This window comes from Lycorma delicatula, chromosome 1, assembly GCF_047948215.1.
Source record: "Lycorma delicatula isolate Av1 chromosome 1, ASM4794821v1, whole genome shotgun sequence".
Classification (NCBI taxonomy): Eukaryota; Metazoa; Arthropoda; class Insecta; order Hemiptera; family Fulgoridae; genus Lycorma; species Lycorma delicatula.
The window spans coordinates 102,138,043-102,162,550 of record NC_134455.1 but is presented as its reverse complement, the minus strand read 5'-3'; the positions used below and the strand labels follow the sequence as shown (position 1 = coordinate 102,162,550).

Sequence of the window (24,508 nt, the reverse complement as noted above, 5' to 3'; positions counted from 1 at the left end):
ACTATGTATGAAATATAAGGACTGCTGAATCTTTTCTAATTATTTAAACATAAACTTAGAAAACAGTAAACCGTGTACTAAGTAAACTGTTTTCAAGCAAAAGTATTCATTATTAAATTTATATATGATAGATTTCATAATCAACTAAGGTATGAATTTTATTTTTGTTTTGAAGAGGTTCGAAATTGGATGAGAGTGTATTTGTAGCATTATTACAATAATTAAAATGGGAAAAAAGCAAATTTATGAGAATTTTAATTTTTTCTTCTATAATTAATTATTTTGTTGAAAGAAATATGTTTATGCCTGTAACTGAAAAATTATGAACAATTAATAGTGTATTATATATATATGTATATATATATATATATATATTTAGAGAGAGAGTATTATTTAATTTAGTCAACTGATTGATAGAAATGACTGAAAACTGGTGTTTCTTGTTTAATTTTTCTTAATTGTTTTTTGCCTTATTTCATTTTTATAGTTTTATTTCTAATGAAAAGAATTTTAAAAAAAATTGAAATTGAAATTTGAAAAATTATTTGTAAAATCTGTTTTCCATATTTGTTTATTTGTGTTTAGATTTATTAAAAAAGTTTAGATTTGGATCAATATAATATAATAATGATATATGTATTTATATTTGTAAATATTTAAAAGGTTTTGCATCTTATTCCATTTTTTGTCACAGACTTTTACTTTTTACAGAACTTGAATCATTCTAAATCATTTGTGAGATTTCAATTGTAATTTTGCGGTTATTTCAGGAACTGAATCTTCAGCAGGATCAGGGCACTATAAATCAGGCATTTGATAATACATCAGAAATCAGTGGAGAATTTGGTGACAGTGTCAGCTCCATGAGTCTTAGGGGAACTCCAAGAGTTAATGAGCCTGTAAGCAGTTTAAAATTGTTATTTGTCACTAATACTTTTATCATTATTTTGATTGTCTTGTTTTAATTTACAAATTTTCATAAATTGAATAGATCTTTCTTGTGGGTAACTTCAGTTTTTTATTTGTGAATCCTGTAAGTTTTGTGATGATTAGTGTATTTCAAAATAAAAAAGTGTTCTGAGTGTGTTTTGGTTTATTACATTTTTTAAATTGCCATTTCTGTTCTAAAATTTATAAAAACAACTCTGGTTGGCTTTCTGGAACTATGAGTAGATAGTTTTAAAGTTCCTTATTGTCCTTCTAAAGGACAAATTTCAAAGTGGAAATTCACTTACCAATTATAGAAGAACTCTAAAAGAGACAATAGTATGACTGACCATCATTTCACAAGCTTTGACACCAGTAGGTTTTGGTTACACTATTATGAAAAAGTTTCAAAGGATTTCTGATGAATAAAGTCGTTCAGAAATTAATCTGTTTGGTTCAAATATTTTTGATGAGTTTGTTAACATGATATGGTATTGAAGTAAAATTGACTGAACTTCAATGAGCAGGAAATCCTGTCTGAAACACACTGAAAGCATTTTCAATCTGTAATAAAGAATAACAATACAACTTGTACAAAAAGCAACAGTGAAATATCTAGTAGTAGTGGAAAGAAGCATATGCAACAAATATGGACAGCTCTTGGATGCTGAGGAGAGGTATATCAAGCACTACAATAAAAATTCAATTTCAGTTTCAGTTATTAAGATGTTTAATTGAACAAGATTCTTTTTTATTCCCATTTGATGTTTGGCAGGCATCTTAAAATTACTATCATCCTTCTGCATTTGGCAACCCACTGATAGAAAAGTAGTTTTCATTATGGTAGTGCCTTATCAAAGATCACATCAAGAAATTTATTTTTTTTATTTTATAGGATTAGCTTTTTCACTAAGAACAAGATTTGGTAATTCTTTTAAAAAGTTCTTTGAATCTTTTAAAAAAGAATTGTTTTGGCTAACAGTTTAAATCTAGACTCTCTTTCACCTATTATGCCAGTAATGGCTTGTAACTTATAATGTACTATCATGGTGTTCCTACTAAAACAGATCACAAAGTCATTGATAAAGATGCACTTTCTAACATCAGTAGGAGTTGTTCATGCTATTGGAAAACTACTAAATTCTACTAAGAGGTGACCGTTCTAGAATGCTGATTTCAGTTGTAGACAATAACAACATGTACCTCGTAATTCTATAAGAAAACTAATTAGAAATTAATATGAGGAAGTTTCTTCATAAACACCATTTTTGTAATTGCTTAAATACTCTATGCCTTTGTGTCATATCAAAAACCTTCAACTTAAAGACAAGCTGCTTTCAAGAAGTATGAGCTATATGTATGATATTCTCAAGACACAACCATATTCACTTCTTCATGTACAAAACAATTCTTCCTGCATCCAGTCTCATGAAGAGACATAAATTGTTTTCTTCCTAAACATACACCAAATTCACATTGTGATCATTTTTACCTAAAAAGTTTCTAATAAACTTTTAAAACAAGAATGTCTTTAAAAACAAGAATGAAATCTGTATATTTGATACAGAGAGGATCTTTTTGAATGTAGTAGAAAAGATTATGAGCATCATTGCCTCCTACCAACATTATGGATTAGAAGTATATAATCAAGAATTTGCCTTCAGTTTCAAAATATTTTGTTCAGTTCCTTTCAATGAATTTCAGATTTGTAAATGATTACGGAATGTAGGATCTATAAGTTAGCCATGTTGAATTTAAATTGCAAAGAGCTGTACTCCATTATGAGCTCTTTTTTATCCTGTTTAGCCTCCAGGAATTATCGTTCAAGTATTACTTTAGAGGATGAATAAGGATGATATATGTGTGAGTGTAAATGATGTGTAGTCTTGAACAGTCTCAGGTCAACCATTCCTGAGATGTGTCGTTAATTGAAACCCAACCACTGAAGAACACCAGTATCCACTATCTAATATTCAAATCCGTACAAAAGTAACTCTCTTTACTAGGACTTGAATGCTGGAACTTTCAACTTCCAAATCAACTGATTTGGGAAGACATGTTCACCACTAGATCAACCCAGTTTGTTATCATTATGAGCTCTTATCCTCCTTTAAATTGTAGAAGGATATTCAATGTTGCTTGCTCTTTTGCAGTTCAGAACATATATTCTGCATAGATATTAGTTGTAATAATTCAAATTATTGGGGCTGCTTATTTCAGACTGAATTTATTTTCTTTTACATACATATATATTATATAAATTTGTCTGTATTTTTAAGGTTTAAATTACATTTAAGCAAGGTAATAATAATACCTGCTTTAAATTTAAGTTCAAAGATTGTATTGATGTAATAAAAAATATTGATTTCATAAATATTTTTCTTGAATTTAAAACATTATTTTTATTAACTCTCATAAAATATTATTTATCTTCTATTGTAATTTCATTTAATTAAAAAAAATCATTAATTTAAAAATAAAGAAAAATGCTGTTATTGTTATACGATAGACTCAAATTTTTCATTTTAAAGTAAATTATTAAAATCATCATTCTCCTTGCACTTATATTGTGTTATTTGACAACATGTTCTATTAACAGATCTGTTTCATTTATAAATTCATAATATATTTTATAAATATTTTGAAGGCTTGATAAGCTTGGTTCATTACCAATGATTCTCGGACATTTTTTGTTCAAGTACTCTTAGTAATATCTTTGCATCTCTCTTTTATATATGATTAGCAAATACAGTTAAATAATGAGCAGAATACTATTTTGACTTTGTATTTATTTATTTATTCAAATTATATATACATCTGAATCGTAAGTGTGTGTACATATATATTTTTTTAAATTACATATATTGATGGCACAAAATGTTATATTGAATACAACCAGTATAATTATATTCATTTAATAATCACAACAAACTTATTCAGGGAGTACGATTAAAATCTATCTATGAAACAGGTTAAAAGTTCATTTACATAATAAAATCCTAAAGATATGTTTTAGCTGATCTGATTTACTGTTAATCATTGTTATTCCTGGTCTGATAATTATTATTATATAGCTGAAATACAACAGATTTTTTTATCTTTTCTCAAGTTTAATAAAAATGACTTTTTTTAAACTTTTACCTATTAATTATGGATAATTTCTTTATTTGCGGTATGAGTATATTGTATCTAACTTTTTGTTCGTATTAGATATTTTTAAAGATAATGAAAAATTTGTTTTCATGGATTTGTATATATTTCTCCAAGTGCTGTTTCTAGGTAGATCCTATGCCACCAGAAGATGATGTCAATTGGACATGGATGGATTATGTATCAGTGTTTACACCTCATCACATGAAGGCACTTGTCTGGAAGAACTCACTTTGGATGTTACGAAATGTTCCGTTAGTATACTTATTTTTTTCTGTGCAATATATCTGCAATAATAATTAAATTCTAAAAAAATTAATTAATTAGATTTTATTATGATACTTTTATTTACAGTTAACAAAAATCACATGTATGAATTTAATAATTATTAGTTGCAGTAGATTATGTGCAGAAAGTTAATTTAACAACAAAATCTGTAATTTTAAATTAATTCATCCGTAGTTAAATGATGACATTTTTACTATGTTTATTTGAACTTTTATAGTTCAAATTTGCTCAGAAATTGAAGGTAAGTTTTACAACAGTTTAATAATTACATTCTAACTTAGTATGTCATATTTCCTGTACTGCTCATCCTGAAATAAATAGGTCCTTTAATTATACATATATAATGCAGTTAAATTATAATGAATAAAATATGAAATGTAGAACTTTCAACTTTCGTTCTATCCACTCTTTTTTCTCCTTTAATCCATTACATACTTACATACCTTCTAGTTCACTTTCTCTTTCCTTTATTTCTTAATCTTTCCAGAGTAAATCATTGTTGACATACTACACATTTTTCCTGCTACCAATCATACCATACTATTTCTGTCAAACATATATGATGCTGACATACCAACAAGCTTATTCTTACTCAGAAATGCTGATGTTCGATATAGATTATCAAAGTTATTAATTTTTTTTTTGTCTTGATATCACTTTTCATTATGTTACCATTCTAACATAATACATTTCATTTAATTGCAGTATATTTTTGAATAATATTTTTTAAAATTATTTGTTGGTGGTTGGTTTCCATGATATGGAAATAAAATTCAAGATGATTTTGAGTGGGATGTAGACAGATGATAAATGACAAAGGAAATTTAGTGTCAGACAATAATTTGAATATTTGATGACCTATATGGAGTTGTATCATTACCTGTCATCCATACAGAAGATTCTACCCAAATCATGATAGATTTTGAAACAAGTAAGAGGCCAAGTTTTATCCAATGGGTCACATATTAATATAAAAAGAAGGTAACAGTAATTGAGTTTGTCTTACGAACAAACTCTAAGTAAATCAAGTTACTTGATTTAATTATGTAACTCTGTAATTACTTGATTAAATCAATTTGAATCACACCAACATAGTAGTAATAATATATATTTGAGATTTTATTTGTAAAACATTCTTATGTGTTTATGATTTGATTTCTGTATTTAAAACTAATCCGCAAACGTTGCAATCTAATATAATTTTATTTTTCTGTTACAGTGTTATGCTGTTTATAATTGGCCTTCCAGTAGCTCAAATTGTTCTGTTTTGTCTTTCAATTGGAAAAGATCCTCAAGCATTAAAACTAGCTGTAGTAAATTATGAAACAAATGATACAGCTGCATGTAAAGAATATGATGGCTGTGTTTTTCATAACCTGAGTTGTCGTTATTTGAGGCACCTAAGAGCTCAATCTCATATACTGGTAATTATATTATTAATTTTTTTTCTTTGAAAGATTCATAATATGCCTATACATAAGAATGATATAACTGATATGCCTATCATTATGAAACATGAAATACATGAATACATACTTGCACACACCCATACATGTATACATAGGTTTATGAATTTGTAGTTGAGCATCCTAGCAGTATATATATATGTTCACACATACATATATATTCTAGCAGACTTGGCAATGCTTCACTATTGCTAGATATGAGTATATAGATTAAATGAACACAATTGAAAGTTTGATAAAACATTAACAAAATGAATATTATGGAACTTCACAAAATTTAACCTTACCCTTTTACCCTTTCTCCCTTTTCCCTTGCCACACTTTTTTCTTTTCCACCTTTTCCCCATGTCCCCCTTTCCCTTTAACATTTTCCTCCTTTCTTCCCATTCCCCTTTCTTTCCGCTTCCCCCTTCCTATTTATTTTTTCTCCTTTCCTTTTTCCATTTCCTTTTCTCAATTTTTCTCTTTTTTATTTTTTCCATTTTCCCTTCTTCCCTTTTTACCTACTTCCCATTTACCTTTTTTGATTTTTCCCTTTTCCGACTTTTCGCTTTCTCCCTTTTTCCCCGCACATAAATCAGTCCAGTACTTTTTTAGTCTATAGCAAACAGAATATCGGAAACATTAAAATGGAATCTTAAAATATTTAGTATAGCATGTGTTGCTTTTACATCCAACAGATAGTACTGTTTTTCAAAAAAAGCATGTTTTTACCTGTCACAGGTGTGACATCATAGGTATATAAATAGTAGGTTTATAAAAAAACATGCGTATTCAAATGCAATGTTATGTCAAAATTTCAAAGCAGTCGGTGAAGAAATTTAAGATTTTGAACAAACGAACATTTACACTTTTATTTATATATATATAATAATTATCAATAATAAATAAAATAAAAATATTACTTTGGATCTGTGCATGTAGATGGGGGGTTATGCAATACACCCTTCTGGCTATATCTTACTGAAGATGTGAAACCTGAGCATAAGTTACTTTTGGAAAAATGAAGATGTGCCATCTTACAAGCACATTTTAATGCTTGAATTAAAGGAAATCTTAATTAATTATAAATTCTATCGAGCTTTAAAATACTATTGTTCTTTATTAAGACACTAATGAAACAAAAGAATAAGAAAGCCCCAAATAATTCTTTATTTGGAAGTTACTGACAACAAAGAAAAAACACAAAAAATTTACTTATCTATCAACTATCCATTATTTCACTCATGTATGACATATTGAGTCATGTATCAAATCTGTTTGAAATTTTTTTTTGGGTAGAAGGGCAAAAAAACGCTTTCGCAACTTAATTTAAAGAACAATAATTTAAAAAACAAAACAAAAATCTATTGACAGAGATATATTACACAGGAGATACTTTTTATTATAAAAAACTGAATCGGAGTGAAATCCAATTTTGTATAATTTCATAATAAAATAAAATGTTTTATATATATTTCAAATTTTCCTGATTTTATTTTATTTTTAAAATAGTTCTGTGTGTGTTTTTTTTTAGGATTAGAAACTAGTGTCTATCTGTCTTGTAAATGTTGTACCTATACAAATTCTAATAATTAAGCTAGACAGACCTTAATGTAGTTTTATTAACATGGAAAGAAGTTTTATACTTCATCAAATTAAAACAAGTCTTTCTTGGGATATGTTTATTTGTTTCTATCTTATGGTATCATTTTCTGGAACAAATTTCAGAAAAGGAAAAAAATGTTTTCCTTTTATAAAAAAAATATATTGATTAGAACTCCAAGAGGGGATTCTTGCAAAAATATTTTTAAACAGAAAAATTTTCCTCTCCCATCACAATAAATTTGATATACTCTACTTTTTTAACTATGATGTATAAATTTTAATAACAAAACCAGGAAAAAAAATGCAAACTATATTCTCCATACAAATTTTTAATATCTTATTCATTGTTCTACCTTTTATGAAAATTAACTAGCTGATCCAGTAATACTTTGCCATTGCTAGATTTGAGTATATAAATAGATTAAATGAATACAAATGAAAATATGATAAAACATTAAAAAACTGAACATTACAGAACTTCACAAAATTTTACCTTTCCCTTTTTCCCTTCTTCCCTTTTTTCCTTTCTCCCTCTTTTCCTTTTTTTACAAAAATATTTCTTTTCACGTAAATAATATATATTCTGAATATGAGCCAAATCGGACCATAACTACAATTTCTTTAAATACCTCAACCCCTGCACCACCTGGTGGACCAAACTAATTCAGAAATCTTCATGGGCATGCACACAGCAACTAACAAAAGTTTCATCGCAATCAGATGAATGGTATAGAAATGCATATGGGACTCTCAAACAAACAAACATTCATTTTTATATATGTATATATATATATGATTTATAAATTAAACTGTACAATGAAACCCGACTCCTTGAAATTAGAGATTCAGAACAAAAATATTTAAAATTTAAATCAACAAAATTGAATTAATTTAATTAAATAACATTTATTATTTTTTATAAAATAAAGTAAACAAATGTATTTCTACTAAATGGATGTAGTAAATCATTTCATAAAATGTTAGCATTGTTGTATGAAGTAAGGAATTACACATTAATGGATTTTTTTCTGGCTTCTGCATCATTCATTACCTAGCAGGATGTAGCTTTTGAGAAAAGTGGTTGGTTGATGGTTATTTTACCAAAACAACTATCAACCTTGTACACTTTGTCAAGACGATTTACTGTCTGGTAACAGTGAAGCTGGAAAAACCACTTACCATCTGCAAGTATGGCGTGAAGTTGCTCAGTTTTGTGGGTGTGCAGCATCTTTGGAGATTACTGATGCTGAAGTGCGTTAAGTTATCTGTAGTTTAGGTACAGGCAAGGTCCCAGGCTTCAATAGAATAACAGCGGAGCTCCTTGTTCGCTCAGGTGGGTTATTGTGAAAACAATCACACGTGCGTTTAACAAATTACTGTTTGGAGGATACTTCCTGGTATGTTGGAAAAAGGGTATTATTAAATTGTTGTTTAAAGTAGGCAACAACGATCCTGTTGTTATTTTGTCGTATAGGGCCTTGACGTTGCTGCCAGTTGTTGGTAAGGTCTTCGAAAAGGTTCTGTACCTGCATATAAATGAGAAGCTGATCTCACAAAACTTACTCATGGAAAATCAGTATGGGTTTCGTCCTGGAAAGGGTACCGAGGACACCATACTCTGCATGATGAATGTGGCAAGAGCTAGTTAGGAGGAATATATCCTCAGAATTTTCTTGGACATCTCCAGTTTGTTTAATAATCTGTAGTTGCCTTCTGTCATTTATCAGTTACAAAAGAGACAATGCACTAATAGTGAATTGTGAGTAATGCAAAGTTACTTCAGTCATCGAGATATGCTGTTCCGCAAGGACAGGCATGAGATAGGCAAGACGCTATCGAAGGGTTGTCCTCAGGGCAGTGTGTTAGGTCCATTTTTGTGGGTGGTGAAGTTTGATTCCCTTCTACGGCTGAGATTGCCTGGCAGGTGTCTCATTGTGGCTTATGCCGACGGTGGTTCCTGCTGGTCGAAGGAAGCTCGCGGAGGGATGTTGAGCTCTGAGCCACCCAGACATGAGGCATAAGGGTTCCTAGGTATGGAGGGGGTGGCATAGTGACCAAAACTACCACTTGGAGGGTGTCTCCCCCTACGGATCAGGATGTACATTTTTGTCAGATAGTTGATACTTGAGTTGTTGATACTTGTTGTTGATACTTGAGTTGTGGGGTCATCATGTTCAGCCCAGAGAAGACCACAATGATGCTTCTTACAGGCCGTTTGGCAGTGAGCCATCAGGTTCATATTTTGATGTCAGGGTTTCATATTAAATATGTTCAAGTTCAAAAGTACCTCGGGGTGTTTCTTGACTAGAAATTACAGTTCAAGAAGCTCTCTAATTATGTCACAAAGAAGGCCTGTCGTGCCTTCTTTTGGTATTCAACGAGTGGTCAATCCTGATTGGGGGTCTTAATTTTAAGACTATGAGTTTCCTGTGTAAGGGCGTGTGTGAGTCAATATGCTATACACGGCGCCTGTTTGGGCAGATAGGCAAAAATTTAAAAGCTAATGGGAAGTATTATTAAGAGCCTTATATTATTAATGGTAATGGAAGATTGCTGTACTATATCATGCAAAACCTCTCAGGGCTCGGAATGGAGGAAGTGGTGTGGTGATTGGTAGCATCATAAGGTTGGTGTCTTCCCCCTACAGGGTTGGGATATCCTATTTCATGGAAGGCAATCTCGGTGACTGCAGGTGTGAAACCGGTAGATTTAATTGCGTCAGAAAAACAGCAGCATTATGTTGTTAAGAAGTCAGGTGAATGGACTTCAGAAAAAATTCGCAAGGTAGAATGGTATGGCAATGATTTATGGCAGGCCAGATGGGTTAAGGCAGAGGGTGGGCATTATATCCATGATCTCTTCCCTGACGTTGTTGGTTTGCTGGGCATCTGTTGGGTTCACCCTAACAAGTACGTGAGGCAGTTTCTTTCTGGTTATGGCACCTTCTGAGACAGACTACAGCGATTTGGCCTGTTGGATTCAGGTGTGTGTCCAGATTGTGGACAACTAGATGATGCATACCATGTAATTTACAAATGCACAAAATATAAACTTATGTGCATGGAGAGTCTATTTCTTGGGTCGACATTAGATCTTTGTGAGAATTGGAAAATTTGGCTTGAGTGCTCAGTGACACAAAGTAGTTGGATTGAAGGTGCAACCACACCTTTGGAAAGGTATCTGTTGAGAGCCAGACTAAGGAATGATTCCAGAAAGAGGGCAGCAGCGTTTTCAGTAGTTGTTAAGGGCGCAGGTCAGGAGGACTTAAATGGCAATATCAACATCACTCAATCCTCTAAGTACTGCGCAACTGAAAGCAATGGAAAATTACAGTTGCCTTTTTTTCTAGAAAATGTAACTCTCTGCATTTTCATAACAAAGATGGAGTTGCCTTCCTTTGTAAAGTAGTCTGGAGGTAACCTAGTCCATCGTTCGGATCTCCGGATGGGGACTACTAAGGAAAGGGTCACTACAAAATTAAAAAATAACATTCTATGAGTCAGAGCATGGAATGTTAGAAAAAAGGTTGATAGGTTAGAAAATTTAAAAAGGGAAATAGATAGATTAAATGTATATGTAGTAGGAATTAGCAAGGTTCGGTGGGAAGAGGAAAACGACTTTTGGTCAGGTGATTTTAGAATAATTAACACAGCTTCAAATAAAGGGCAGGCAGGAGTAGGTTTTGTAATGAACAAGAAGATAGGGAAAAGAGTAGAGTATTTCAAAATACATAGCGACAGAATCATTGTAATTAGGATAAAATCAAAACCTAAGCCGACAACGATTGTTAACGTCTGTATGCATACAAGTGCCCATGATGATGATGAGGTAGAGTGTGTATACAAAGAAATTAATGAAGCAATTAAACACATAGAAGGGGATGAAAATTTTAAAATAAATGGAGATTGGAATGTAAGCACTGAGGAAATGAATTAGAAAATGGTGTTATAGAGGAAGAAGAGGAGGTCAAAGAAGATGGAAAGGGAGATACAATACTGATATCTGAATTTAAGAGAGCATTAAAAGATTTGAATGACAGAAAGGCTCCTGGGACAGACACAGCTGGGAGTAAAAAAGATTTAGAAGAAACAATAAACAGCATGGATGAAGTCCTACGCAAGAACTATCACATGAAAATAAACAAGAGCAAAACAAAAGTAATGAAATGTAGTAGAAATAATGTAGATGGATCACTGAATATAAAAATAGGAAGAGCAAAGATTACGGAGGTAGAAGAATTTTGTTATTTGGGAAGTAGAATTATACTAAAGATAGACGAATCAGAGCGATATAAAATGCCAAATAGCACAGGCGAAACGAGCCTTCAGTCAGAAATATAATTTGTTTACATCAAAAATTAATTTAAATGTTAGGAAAACATTTTTGAAAGTATATGTTGGAAGCGTAGCTTTACATGGAAGTGAAACTTGGATGATCAGAGTACCTGAGAAGAAAAGATTAGAAGCTTTTGAAATGTGGTGCTGTAGGAGAATGTTAAAAATCAGATGATTGGATAAAGTGACAAATGAAAAGGTATTGCAAATTGATGAAGAAAGAAGCATTTGGAAAAATATACTTAAAAGAAGAGACAGACTTATAGTCCACATATTAAGGCATCTTGGAATAGTCGCTTTAATATTGGAGTGACAGGTAGAAGGGAAAAAATTGTGCAGGCAGACAACGTTTGGAATATGTAAAAGAAATTGTTAGGGATCTAGGATGTAGGGAGTATACTGAAATGAAACGACTTGCACTAGATAGGGAATGTTGGAGAGCTACATCAAACTAGTCAAATGACTGAAGCCAAAAATAATAAAAAATGGTTTTATGTTGAATTCAACTTCTAACCTACTGAGTGTTGTGTTTTTAATTTCAGTTCCTTCATGTTACTCAGTCTTGTTAAAGACTTGACATAGATGTGTTTTGTTTTAAAGAGTTCTTTCCTAGTAGTATACTGATGAGAACATGACATGTGGTATTCACATTGGTGGCATCCTGACTGAGGCAAGACCAAGGCTGAGAGATGCCTTTTGCCGAGATTCTGAAAATAACCTCCAGCAAAGCTCATAAGGGCTAGGTATGGACAGGGTGGTGTCGTGACCAAAATTGCCACATGGAGAATGTCTTCCCGTACAGGTCATGATGTACATTTTGTCAGTACTTCCTAAACTTTGCATAATTTAATTAATGCAGGTAGTTTTGATAAGAATCAATAGAGCCTTATGCTGATAACTTGTGATTAAAGTTTGATTAATTATTATTAATAAATGATAATGCTATTTTGTTTTCAGGAGTTTTATCACAGTCATGAAGCTGCTGCAGATGTTGTAAAAAAGGGTCAAGCATGGGGAATGGTGGAATTCTCTGATTCATTTAGTGATGCTTTGTTAGAAAGAATTAATTCATTTCTATCTTCAAATAGATCGACTATAGACAACAGTGAAATTGACATTCACCTTGATATGTCCAGTCAGTATACTAACATTTACATTACTCTTGTTTATATTACATAAAATGATAAAAATATGCTTTGAGCAGTTTTATGTGATAACATGATTGTAAGTAGACGACTGATTATTTCTCATCATAGCATATCAATGATGAGATGATGTTGTTAATTTAAACAGTAACAAGATAATTTTAATCATTTAGTCTAGAATAAACACTTTTGTTAGTTAGAGAAAAAAATTTTTAGCTTATACTTATTAGAAGTTTTACTTGATAGAAAAATAATGCTATTGCAGTAAGAAATTTTTTAGGATTAATACAAGAAGACTATTTCATGAAAATTTCCCAAATAATTAAAATTACCAGTAACTCTTAGGTAATAAAACAGCTCAATTAGCAATGTAATATTAGTACGTAGCAAAATTATAGATCACTGAATTTACAACGATGTGGCTGGTATAAAAATCTTAAAATCTTATTTTAATATATGTTTAATTCTTCATTTCCTGCTTTAACTTTTTATTTTTATTAAAAAAAAAATGTGCAAAGATTTAAAGAAAATTAGACTGTTTGTAGATTTGACATCAGTGATGTCCCATCTTTAATCCACTAGTGATTACCCCTCCCACTTCTAACCAATAACCAGCATGTTTCACAATAGCTGCTGGCATTTTAATTCTGATGATATAGATGTGTAGTATAGTTTTATATATTTAGTTATTGTTTTTGCTTAATTTTTTGCCATATGTCAAATTGACATGTGCTACTGTTATTAGGGTGATATTATCTTATACAATACTACCTTTTTGTAAATCCAGGAAGGTCAATTTTAATGGGAGATTTTATTTTTATTCTTTGCAGGATAAAATAGAATGTAAAGATGAATGTGATCAATCTAGATTTTTGAGAAACCATCCTATAAGAACTAAAAGAATTGGAGAGTGAAGACTCAGGGGATAATTAACATTGATGTTGTTGAACTTAGAGCACTCTTAGGAATATAAACTTTTTTTAAATGTAACTGAGACATTATTGATTCTATTTTTATAACTGATGGTAAAGGCCAGAAAATATTTAGACTGGTAACATAAATACATATCTTTCAAGAAGGATGCAAGTTTAAGATGCTCATGCTCAAAAAAGTAGATAAATTTGAGTGAAGCCAATGTGCATTACAGATTCATGAATGAAATATATAATGTTTACATCCACAGTGGAAGAAGAGTTTGAGATGGAATCAGGTTGTCTAAAGAACTTCTAGAATTAATAACTGAATTACTAAGGTTGATGAAAACCTACTTATGACTCAAATAGAAACATCACTGGGGATAAATACTTCTCATCAATCAACTTGGTCAAAAAACTGAAAGGAAAGGACTGACATATGTTATATGCTAATTAAAAAAAGATGTGAAATACAAATCAAACTCCTGCTAAATAAAGAACAAAGTTGGTTGAAGTTTATGCAGCTATATGAAAAATATTGACAGTTCTCAAGTACTAAAAGTAACAGAACAGTATTATTAATAAATTATACGAGGGTTATTTTTTTCAAGGTCTGATCGGTTGCGAAATAAAAACCCGCGCAAAAATCGGATGAACTTTTGCGAATATGTGTTGAGCAGCATCTCTAGTATGGCCTTCAATCACACCGCATCACTTCGTTTAGTTCTGAACACACGGCTAGCACGTAAACATGTCTACAGCAATAGCATCTCCCACCAAGTGTGAAGTGCGTGCAGTAATTCGATTTCTTCAGGTTGAGGGGTGTAACACAGCTGAAATTCATCGACGAATAAGTAATGTGTACGATGAAATTTCAATGAGTGACAGCAGAGTGTGACAGTGATGCAGGAATTTTAAAGCAGGACATACAGATCTTCATGATGCAGGCGGTCAGGGAAGGAAGCGAGTGTCAACCGATGATCTCATTGAGCGAGTGGATGAGGCAATTTGAGAAAATCATCGGTTCACAATTTTTGTATTGAGTGATTAGTTTACTGAAATTTCAAGGTCAGCTCTCTACACCATTGTGAGTGAGGGACTTCAAAACCGCAAACTGTGTGCGAGATGGGTTCCCAAGATGCTCTCCGACCATTACAAAGCAATGAGAATGGACGCCTCCGTAACGTTTCTCCAGCTCTACCACAATGAAGGAGAACATTTTTTGAACAAAATTGTCACAGGGGACAAGACATGGGTCCATTTCGAAACTGAAGAAACAAAAGAACAATCCAAACAGTGGATGCATTCTCATTCTCCCAGTAAACCAAAGAAGTTCAAACGAACCTTCTTCAACAGAAAGTGTATGGCTATTGTGTTCTGGGACCGGAATAGAGTTCTCTTGGTGGAATTCATGGAATGTGGCACGACCATCACTGCAGCCTCATACTGCGTGACTCTTCAACATCTACGAAGGGCAATTCAGAATAAGCGGAGAGGAATGTTGTCATCAGGCATTGTCTTTCTCCATGACAATGCTCGGCCGCACACTGCAGCTGAGCAAACAAAGAAGCTCCTGCAGCATTTTCGTTGGGAAGTGTTTGATCACCCACCATACAGCCCAGACTTGGCTCCATCCGATTTTCACCTCTTTGCTCACATTAAACGCTGGCTAGGAGGACAAGACACAGCTGCAGACACAGAGATTGAGCTCGGACTCACTGAGCACAGACCAACGTAGAAACATGGCTGAAAACACAGGCGGCTCCGTTCTTTGACGAGGGTATTGGAAAGTTGGGACCACGCTACGACCAATATCCAAATCGGAGTGGCGACTATGTAGAGAAACAGTGTAACTATGTAAGTACTTGTTACAAATAAAAAATTTTTATTTTCACTGTGGTTTTAATTTTGTGACCGATCAGACCTTGAAAATAAAATAACCCTCGTACATCTCACAATAAAGGCGATTACCATGAAAAGTGTTAAGTCACAGATTATTTCTTGTTATAATTCTGCAAACAAAGGATGGATGGGATGGATGGTTTAAATAAAATGTATCACAATTCTTCAGTAGGAAAGCTTGAGCATAAATAATTGCTTCTAAACTACACATTCCTTTTGGTTGCATACTTATGAACCACTCCCAAATGGCACAGCTAACTTTATCACTATCAGAAACCAATCTGTGCTATTTTTCTGTTTAACCATTTGAGAATTATTGGATATTTATTTTTTATTGCATTCTACTGGAATAATACTTTAAAGTTAAATGTTTAACATGAAATAAATACTCATTTTAAATCTCTAGTATTACTTCTTCACTTACAGATAACGTTTTACTTTTTCCAGTCATTTTATTGAATTTAAAACATAATAAATAAGCAGAATCCAAACAAAGATATTGTATATATAAACAGTTCAAAGTATTAGTTTGAATGAATCTGAAGAAAAAAATTTAACTTTATATGAATTGTGAGTAATAGAACATCTATAAAAGTACTAATGTTAAAATAAAATAACTAAAAAAAAAAAAGAACATACTAATTCAAAATACGAAGTACACTAACAGCAGAACACAATGACAAATATTATTTAATAACTGTCTGGTAAATTGTAATTTTTCATGAATTTTACCTGTTTCCAAAGAATTCCTTCACAGCATTCTAGTATCAGATAAAAAGAATACAATAAAAAGCTTTTTTTATAGAAATTTATGATTTAATTAAAATTTTATATTACTAGAAAAAACACAATGTGCTGTTGTCACATTGTGACCAGCACAGCTGGAAAAGAATTTTTTATTGACATTACATATTTCCTTCATCAAAAACCACCTGTATTTTTGGGTTGTTGATTTTCTTAGAACATTTTCTTTCATTTCTCTTTAAAAGTGAAAAACATCCTAAACAAAATTAAAAAGGGCTTTCCACATTAAAGAGGTACCCAATTTATTAAGGGCTATATGCATTGTGAAGTGATCAGAACTTAGAATTCTTCCTACTTTACAATTTTCACACTTTATTATGAAACTGTTTTGCAAAGATTCCACTTATATGTTAAATATAAACAGTTACCTTTTTTGCTGGATTTCACATGCTTATGACTGTATGACATGAATATTACAGATCTAAATTTATTAAGTTCTAAACACACCATAATTTGTTAGATATGAAACTGATGTATGTGTATGTATTAAACTTTTTAAAATCTGAGAATTTTTTTTTTTTATATTGATCATTAAAAGTTTTATATTTCTTTTCAGATCAGCAAATTGGATATTTAATTCAAAGAAACCTACGGAATGCTTTTGAGGAATTTTGTGATGAAATGGCAAGAGACTGTGAAGTGAGTCCTGCAGCAATAAAAATTCCCATATTTGTAAGTTGATGTTTATTTTTTATGTTAAGTTAGTTATTGTTTTTATTCTTATTTCATTCAAGTGGTATCTCTAAAAACAATTTTTTTTTTATTATTTCCTTATTATAGTGAAAGTAATATCATCTTGGTCTGGATGATTATTTATCCATTTTTGAACACACATCAAATTAAAGAGAAAAAAATAATGGAAAATTGAGGGGAGAGAGAGAGACCTGCTTAGTAATTTGCTCATTTTGTCTAAAAAAAGAAATGTTAAAACTTTCTTTTATGTTAATGCAGTTTCATTTTATCATTACAAAACCTTTCACTATTATTTTCACAAATATCTTTTGGTGATAAAAATAGCTATTGTGATTAGTTTCACATTTTTCTTTTACTTCATTTTCAGGATGTAATTCATTGAAATCTTATTAGATTGACCAATTTGATATGAGACTTGTTTAATATTCACCAGAAGATAGTATCAACACTATTATTTTACAAATAAGTAATAATTTTTTACCTTATTTATTTTTTATTGTCAATATTTTCAAGATAAAATGCACCCAGATAAACAAAATAATCATGCAGCCCTATTTTAAATCTATTTTTTAACATTCCTGTTTTTGTTTTCACAAATTGCATCACCAAAGAAATGATCATAACAGTAACTAAAAGCCTTAATTCAAAATGAATAGATTTATACTGATTGAGTTCTGGGATAACTCATATTGGTTCCTTAAAATTTAAACATAATCTGTACCTTGCAAAATATTAAGTACCTGAAATATAAAGAAATCTCCACTTTTAACATATAAAAGATGAATGAAAATATGTGTGTTCATGAGTTATTGTTAGAGAATGTGTTATTGTATTGTATTATAAAATGAGAATCAGTTACTGTTAGTGTTAGTGCTGTACTTTGGCAAGAATTACAAAATTATTATGTGTAGCAACTTATTAATTCAACATTTTATGTAATACATTATATTGATTTAGATATAATATTTCTGGTTTAGTTTTAAGTTTTTGAAGATTGATATTTTAAACCACCTTATACATAGTTGGACAGCAAAATATGTACATAATGAATAAATACAATAGAAACCTCCTTACCTCTGAAAATACTAAACAATTTCAAAAATAAGTAAATAATTTTTTTGTTTCAAATCTTTGTTTACAATTTATTTACATTTTTTTAGGAATCTTAACTAAATTAAATCATACATATTCATATTAAAAAGGAATCCCCATTGAAATTCCTCAAAAATGACATAGTAGCACTAAATAGAACTTCAGAGGGTAGAACATAAAACATACAAACATACACAAGGTAGTTTTGAAGAACTGCACTATCAGTAGTACAGTAAAAAACAATAACAAGAATCATAAAAATAACAGATTGATGAAACACTTAGGTAAAGAAAAAAGACAAAAAAGAAAAAATTAAAATGAAAGTGAAAACAGAAACAGCAAGGAAAGAAAAGGATTGATTAATGTCCAACACTCAGCGAATAAATTACACTATAGAGTTCCAGAACTATAGAGGTCCACAATGAGAAGCTGCTTAAGTATCATCCTCAACGTTGTCTAGGAGGTTTACAGCCAAATGGTTAACGTGGTAATTTAGCTGAATTTCATATTTCAAACTGAAATATTGTATATCTTCCTTGATGAATTGTAAACCCAAATATTTGTGGATTTCAATGTTTTTAGCAAACTATGGTGTCAGTCATACAACTCACTAATTTTTTTCTGAAACCTCTGTATGATTTCAACATTTATCTTGTTTGCCATGCCCACATAGTTGGAGGTCATATGTCCATATTGGTTTCAAAACCAGTGAGTAAAAAAATAGCTTATTTGATAAAGATAACTCAGACCAACTGGACAGTCTTCTATCCTCATTGTGAATGTCACATGGCTTGGCGTAGCATGATTAACCCTCATTTTCCATGTACTCAGCCATGTGCTGATTAAATTTGATTGAGATTGTAGATTAGTTGAGGCCACAGTTGGGTTGTCATCAATTGCTATGTTATCAGCAAATGAAGCGGTGATTCCATTCTCAACCACAAGGTCAGCAATGAAGATGTAAGACAGGTTTGATATAATCTTCGACTTAGTGTTGAAGAACACAGATAATTCTTGATTATATTCTACCTGGAAGAAACACCCATCCAGGTAGCTACAGTGAACAAGGCAGTAAGGTTGAGGAAAGTTCTTTTTCAATTTGTATAAAAGCCCAGGCAGTCTGGCCTTATCAAAGGCCTGCTGGTCATCCAAGAAGGCTACCAAGCAGTACCTCTTCTTCTCTAAGCTCCTCCTGATAACATTAACAAATCCGTGTGTTTGCTCAATAGTATACTATGGAAATTGAACTGGTGATCTGGAATAACATGACCCTGCTCCAGAATAGGCCACATCCTCAGAAGAAATAACCTCTGAAATACCTTTAACAAAGTAGCAACAGGATTATTGGCTTGTACAAGGATACATCATGAACAGGTTTACCCATTTTCCAGACCATAGCCATTTGTGAAACTTTTCATTTGGTAGAGAAGTATGTCGACCAGAGGATACCATTAAAGAGTTGCATTATGTACTGGATGGCTATGGTAGGAAGCATAAATAGCATCTTATTAGTGATCAAGTCAAAGCCAGGGGCCTTCTGTGAGTTTTGTCCCTTCCTGATCACTTGCAGAACCTCTGCTAAAGAAAACAGTTTAATAGGTAGACTCAAAGGAATCAGGCTGCTCATTAATTCTAAGATTTTTTCTTCACAAGGACCCTGCATATTAAGCTGTTGAAAGATCTCTCTCCAGTATGTAGCAAGTAGTTCAGACTTTTCTCCATCACTCCTTTCTTTCTTTTTCCTGTTTAGCCTCCGGTAACTACCGTTTAGATAATTCTCCATCACTCCTAGCCCATCCAAACCCTTCAAAGGAGGAAACAAGGTTGGAGGTCGTTGAAAGCTCTTTGTGCCTTTCCACAAAGAGTAACCATCTTTTTCATGAAGGGAGGAGATAGACTCTCAAGGTAATTCTTGATTGACTAGTTTTTAATAGATTTAAGCAGTTATTTCAATCTGCAGGCGGCCCTGTTCAAGGATGTCCTATCTTCAGGCCACTGTAGCATTACCATCATCTCCTAAGCCTCCTATTTCAACAATAAGATCCATCACCTCATCAATCACTGTCGTGTAAACCATGTCACTGGAACATTTCAGTAGAACAGGCACTTTCGGATTTTCTTCAACCCAGCTGTAATATGAATCCCAATCAATCTTGTTTTTGGGGAGGATAGGCAATGTCTTCCTTCTTATCACCATCGTACTGACTGTCAGCAGAATAGCTGAGTAGTCAGATGTCGAGTCGTAGTTACTTTCAACAATGGTATATAATGACAAAACATCCAAAGTGATGTAAAAGTCCAATAACTCCCATATCTTAGTTGGATACAACAGCTAGTAAGTCAGTTCCAATCCAAAGATTAATGTTCAAGTGCATGTTAACAATGCAACCCTTTAAAGTCCTTCCTTTAGTTATAACAAGCCTTGAGCCTCAGAATAGAATTATAGCATTCCAATTGCTGTCCACCACAAATCGTGAACCTATTATAGCAAAAAACTCAGAGAAATACAGTATAACTCAGAAAGTAGATAGCAGGTAGCTTAAGTGGTCCAAACCAGTCCTGAACTTCAACCGATGTGGCCTGAATATGATCGGTTTTGTACTCTTAGCTCATGATGCTTAATCATGTTTGATAAGCACTGCAGTACTTTTATGCCATCAGGATGATTGGTACTGTAGATCGAATACCCTCAAAGATGAAAGAAACTATGTTCTTTGAAATGTATCTCTGAAAACAAGAAGATATCCAACAATTCAGCAAGTATTAAAGCCTCTAGTTCCTGCTCTTGACCAGTAGTACCATTAATATATTAGATTCCTTCAGAAACTTAGGCATTAACAGAGTTTGGTGATAACCTTGGTAAGAAGCCCTATTAGGTTACCTGTTTGCTGTACCAGAAACTTAGTATTGGAAGTCAGTTTTTCTAGTTTGTGTTCAGCAATACCATGGGCACCATGCTTAACAGCTGCAGTATAAGACTGTGAATGAGCAGTGGAACAAGCATCTGGATCCCTATTCATTGTCCTACCCAATGATAGGAGATTATTATTTTTTAAACTGAAGGAAGCAATTTGATTGTCCTGAGTTTCGATTGGAAAAGCAGTCTTCATAGCTGGTGATACCCTTTGCCTCTGCTTCCTGTCCATGATTTTCTTATAAACTCTGCATCTCCTGTAATTAGCAGGATGGTCTGATTAGCAGAGTACACAAACGGCTGCAGTGTTTCTATCTTTAGAATAATCTGCAGACCTATGGCCTTCAGCACATTTAATACACCTGTAAGGGCATACTGCTCACAGCGCTACACTGGACCAAACCAAAAGATCTTCTCGATATTCTGAAGATTACCCCATAGTTGGCTATGTATTAGATTGAAAACCTCTTTGTTGTTATCCTTAGGCTCAAGGTTGACAAAAAAGCATTGCCTAGGGTCCCTTTGTCCACCTCCCATGGTTATGGGTTATGGTTATTCTATATGTATGGAGGTGGACCCATAACCACCTCCCTAGGTTATAGGTTTAACCTAAAATAGATTCAGAACAGAGAAATCAAAAATTAAATAAATAAATAAAAACCAGTTACAATATCAGATACAATATCCTGTTAAATTGAGCTATATACTAATCCTTCTCCTTGAAGCACTTTTCTTAAATAAAAACTTCTTTTTTTTACATTATAGAAACAGCTATAATGTAAAAATTTAAATAAGATTTAAATTAAAAAGTTTCATTAATAGGGTCAATCTAATACAAACTGGTTTTTTGACTTCACAGCTTGGGTATGAACATGAGTTTACTGGTGTGGAGATATATTGATGGAGGAAATGTGGGGAGTTGCTAAGGCAACTGGAGCATCCATGTCTCTTGTCAGTAGTCTCATGTTACAGCAAAAGTATCCAATATTGGCTATGCAATGTGTTATTGAAAAATTTCCAAAATTTTGACTAGACTGCACATGCAGTTTGGGGTATGTGAAAATGCCATAACTTTCTTTTTTTTATTGGTCGACCTGAGACTGTACAAGAATATACTTCATTTACATTCATTCATATCATCCTCAGTCATCCTCTGAAGTAATACCTTACAATGCTTCTGGAGGCTAACCACAAAAAGGAAGAAAAAAGAAAAAAGAAAGACGTGCCATATCCCAAAATCTACAACTAGGCCAGCTAATTTAAAGGAGAGTGTGAAGCTGTAGAAACAGAGAATCACAATAAGTGTTCAAGGGCAAGTGTGACAAATGACTACACTTCATCGATCTGTTACCTTATTGAAGAGATCAACAGCACTTTACAGTTGATGAATTACTTCAGAAGGAGGTATCAGTATGGAAGTGCCCATGCCATTATCACAAAATACCTTGTGTACTGTAGTCTCTGCAAGATAGATTCTAAGACTTTTGACCCAAAATCAAAAACAGGGCCAACAAGAAATTTTCCAAAGGCTGCTGAATTGATTGAAAGAGAGGGAATAATTTTTTGCATCGAATAGTCACATTTGGTAAAACATAGTCTATCACTAAACTCCTGAGTTGAAATCAGTGAGAGTAGAATGGCATACTAATGGAAAGCTATAATTTTTAATGGCCAAAACAACCATAAGCTAGAAAAGTCTTAGCAAATGTTTTAACCATACTGTCTGATAACCTTATGCTTATTGATTTTCTGTATGAATGTTGTACTGTAAATAGTGTATACTATTGCCAGCTCTTGGACAAAGTGAAAGCCGCTGCAAAAATCAAATTTTCATCAGCCAATCAGAGATGTGATTCTCCTTTATGAAAACATCAGACCTCTCAGAATCATTAACAATCAGGATAAATAGATGAAATTTACTACTTAACTTTAGAACATCTCCTCTCTAGAGTCTAGATTTATCCACCTGCAATTCCTTCTTATTCAGACCAGAAGGAAGCACTGGCAGGACATAGACTCCAGAGCAACAATAAAAGTAGAAAGTTCATGCGCAATTGGCTCATGATAAAATGTCCTCAAACGTTCTATGAAGAAGGGATCTACAAGCTCCTTACCCAATGAGGAAAATCTGTAGAACTTCAGGGAGTCTATGTAAAAGAAGAAATAAAAATTTTTGTATTTGTTTTGTACTGTATTATTTTGTATTTATTTTTGTACTAAAATAAAATAAAATTTAAATTTGATTGACCCTCATACATTCAGGAACCAATAATTCACATTACTACTAAAAATAACTTGAGCCATCATTTTAAGGAAATTTTTACACAAAAAATATTTTATAACTTCTTATTTAAGACAGGATCAAGCAAAAAGATGTTTCAGGAAAACACATTCACTGTATCACTGTTGTAGCTTTGTTAACTTATTAAGTTTTTTAAAACATGTAAATGAAACTTGCCTTAATTAGAAACTGTTGTATTTTTATGAGAGTGAAAATCTGTTTCAGGATTTATAAACTTCATAATTCTGATCTTTTATTTTTTTGCAGTTTAGTACTGTAAAAAATGAACTCATTTCTTTTAGATAGAATCTGTGTGAGTGTATTTTGCTGAGTAGTGGAAATTTGGGTTCTCTCCTTTAGTATTGCATTAGCTGACTGATTCTTTTTTACATTTAAGCTGGGAATAATTCTTTTAAATAAGTCTCATACATTAATTTGCAAAGTTATTTCATAAAAATATTGAAATTTTGTGTTAATCTTCTTTTTTTTCAGTTTAACACCCCAGTATATGGACCAATCATCCCAAATTTTACTGATTTTGCTGCACCTGGTGTAATGTTAACGTGAGTAAAAAAAAAGTTTTAGTAGGATCTTGCAATAATAGTTTATAAAAATGCTTTTTCTCGGTCCATTTTCTCCAGACTTTACTAAATTAGGATGCTGTAGACATTAACTGATGTATTCACTAATTTTTTAAACCAGGTTTCACTTCTTTGCTTTAACAATTTCTGTTGAAAACCTGACAAATTTGTTTTTTACTTCCTTGTACGAAGTAAAGGAAGTATTGTGATTAAAAAAGACTTCGATTTACAGATTTCAACAGAAATACCCATTTTGACCATCCCTGAATCCATTTTGACTAGTTTTGGCATGATGTCTGTATCTACATAGGTATGTATGTACATACATATATGTCACACATAACTCAAAAACTATTAGCTGTACAATGTTGAAATTTTGGATTTAGGACAGTTGTAACATCTAGTTGTGCACCTCTCCTTTTGGTTGCAA

At 32.2% G+C, this 24,508-nt stretch overlaps 1 protein-coding gene across 4 annotated transcripts in view; it reads left to right on the top strand.

Moving 5' to 3' along the window:
* The window catches only part of osy (ABC transporter oskyddad), a 283,517-nt gene that overhangs the window by 230,778 nt on the left and 28,231 nt on the right, over window positions 1-24,508 (top strand). For all 4 annotated transcript variants that reach the window (XM_075358389.1, XM_075358396.1, XM_075358404.1 and 1 more), the window contains 6 exons: window positions 771-899; window positions 4,207-4,331; window positions 5,585-5,789; window positions 12,710-12,887; window positions 17,074-17,189; window positions 23,990-24,060. In XM_075358389.1, the coding sequence (XP_075214504.1) occupies window positions 771-899; window positions 4,207-4,331; window positions 5,585-5,789; window positions 12,710-12,887; window positions 17,074-17,189; window positions 23,990-24,060 (824 nt within the window). The remainder of the gene's footprint in view (window positions 1-770; window positions 900-4,206; window positions 4,332-5,584; window positions 5,790-12,709; window positions 12,888-17,073; window positions 17,190-23,989; window positions 24,061-24,508) is intronic.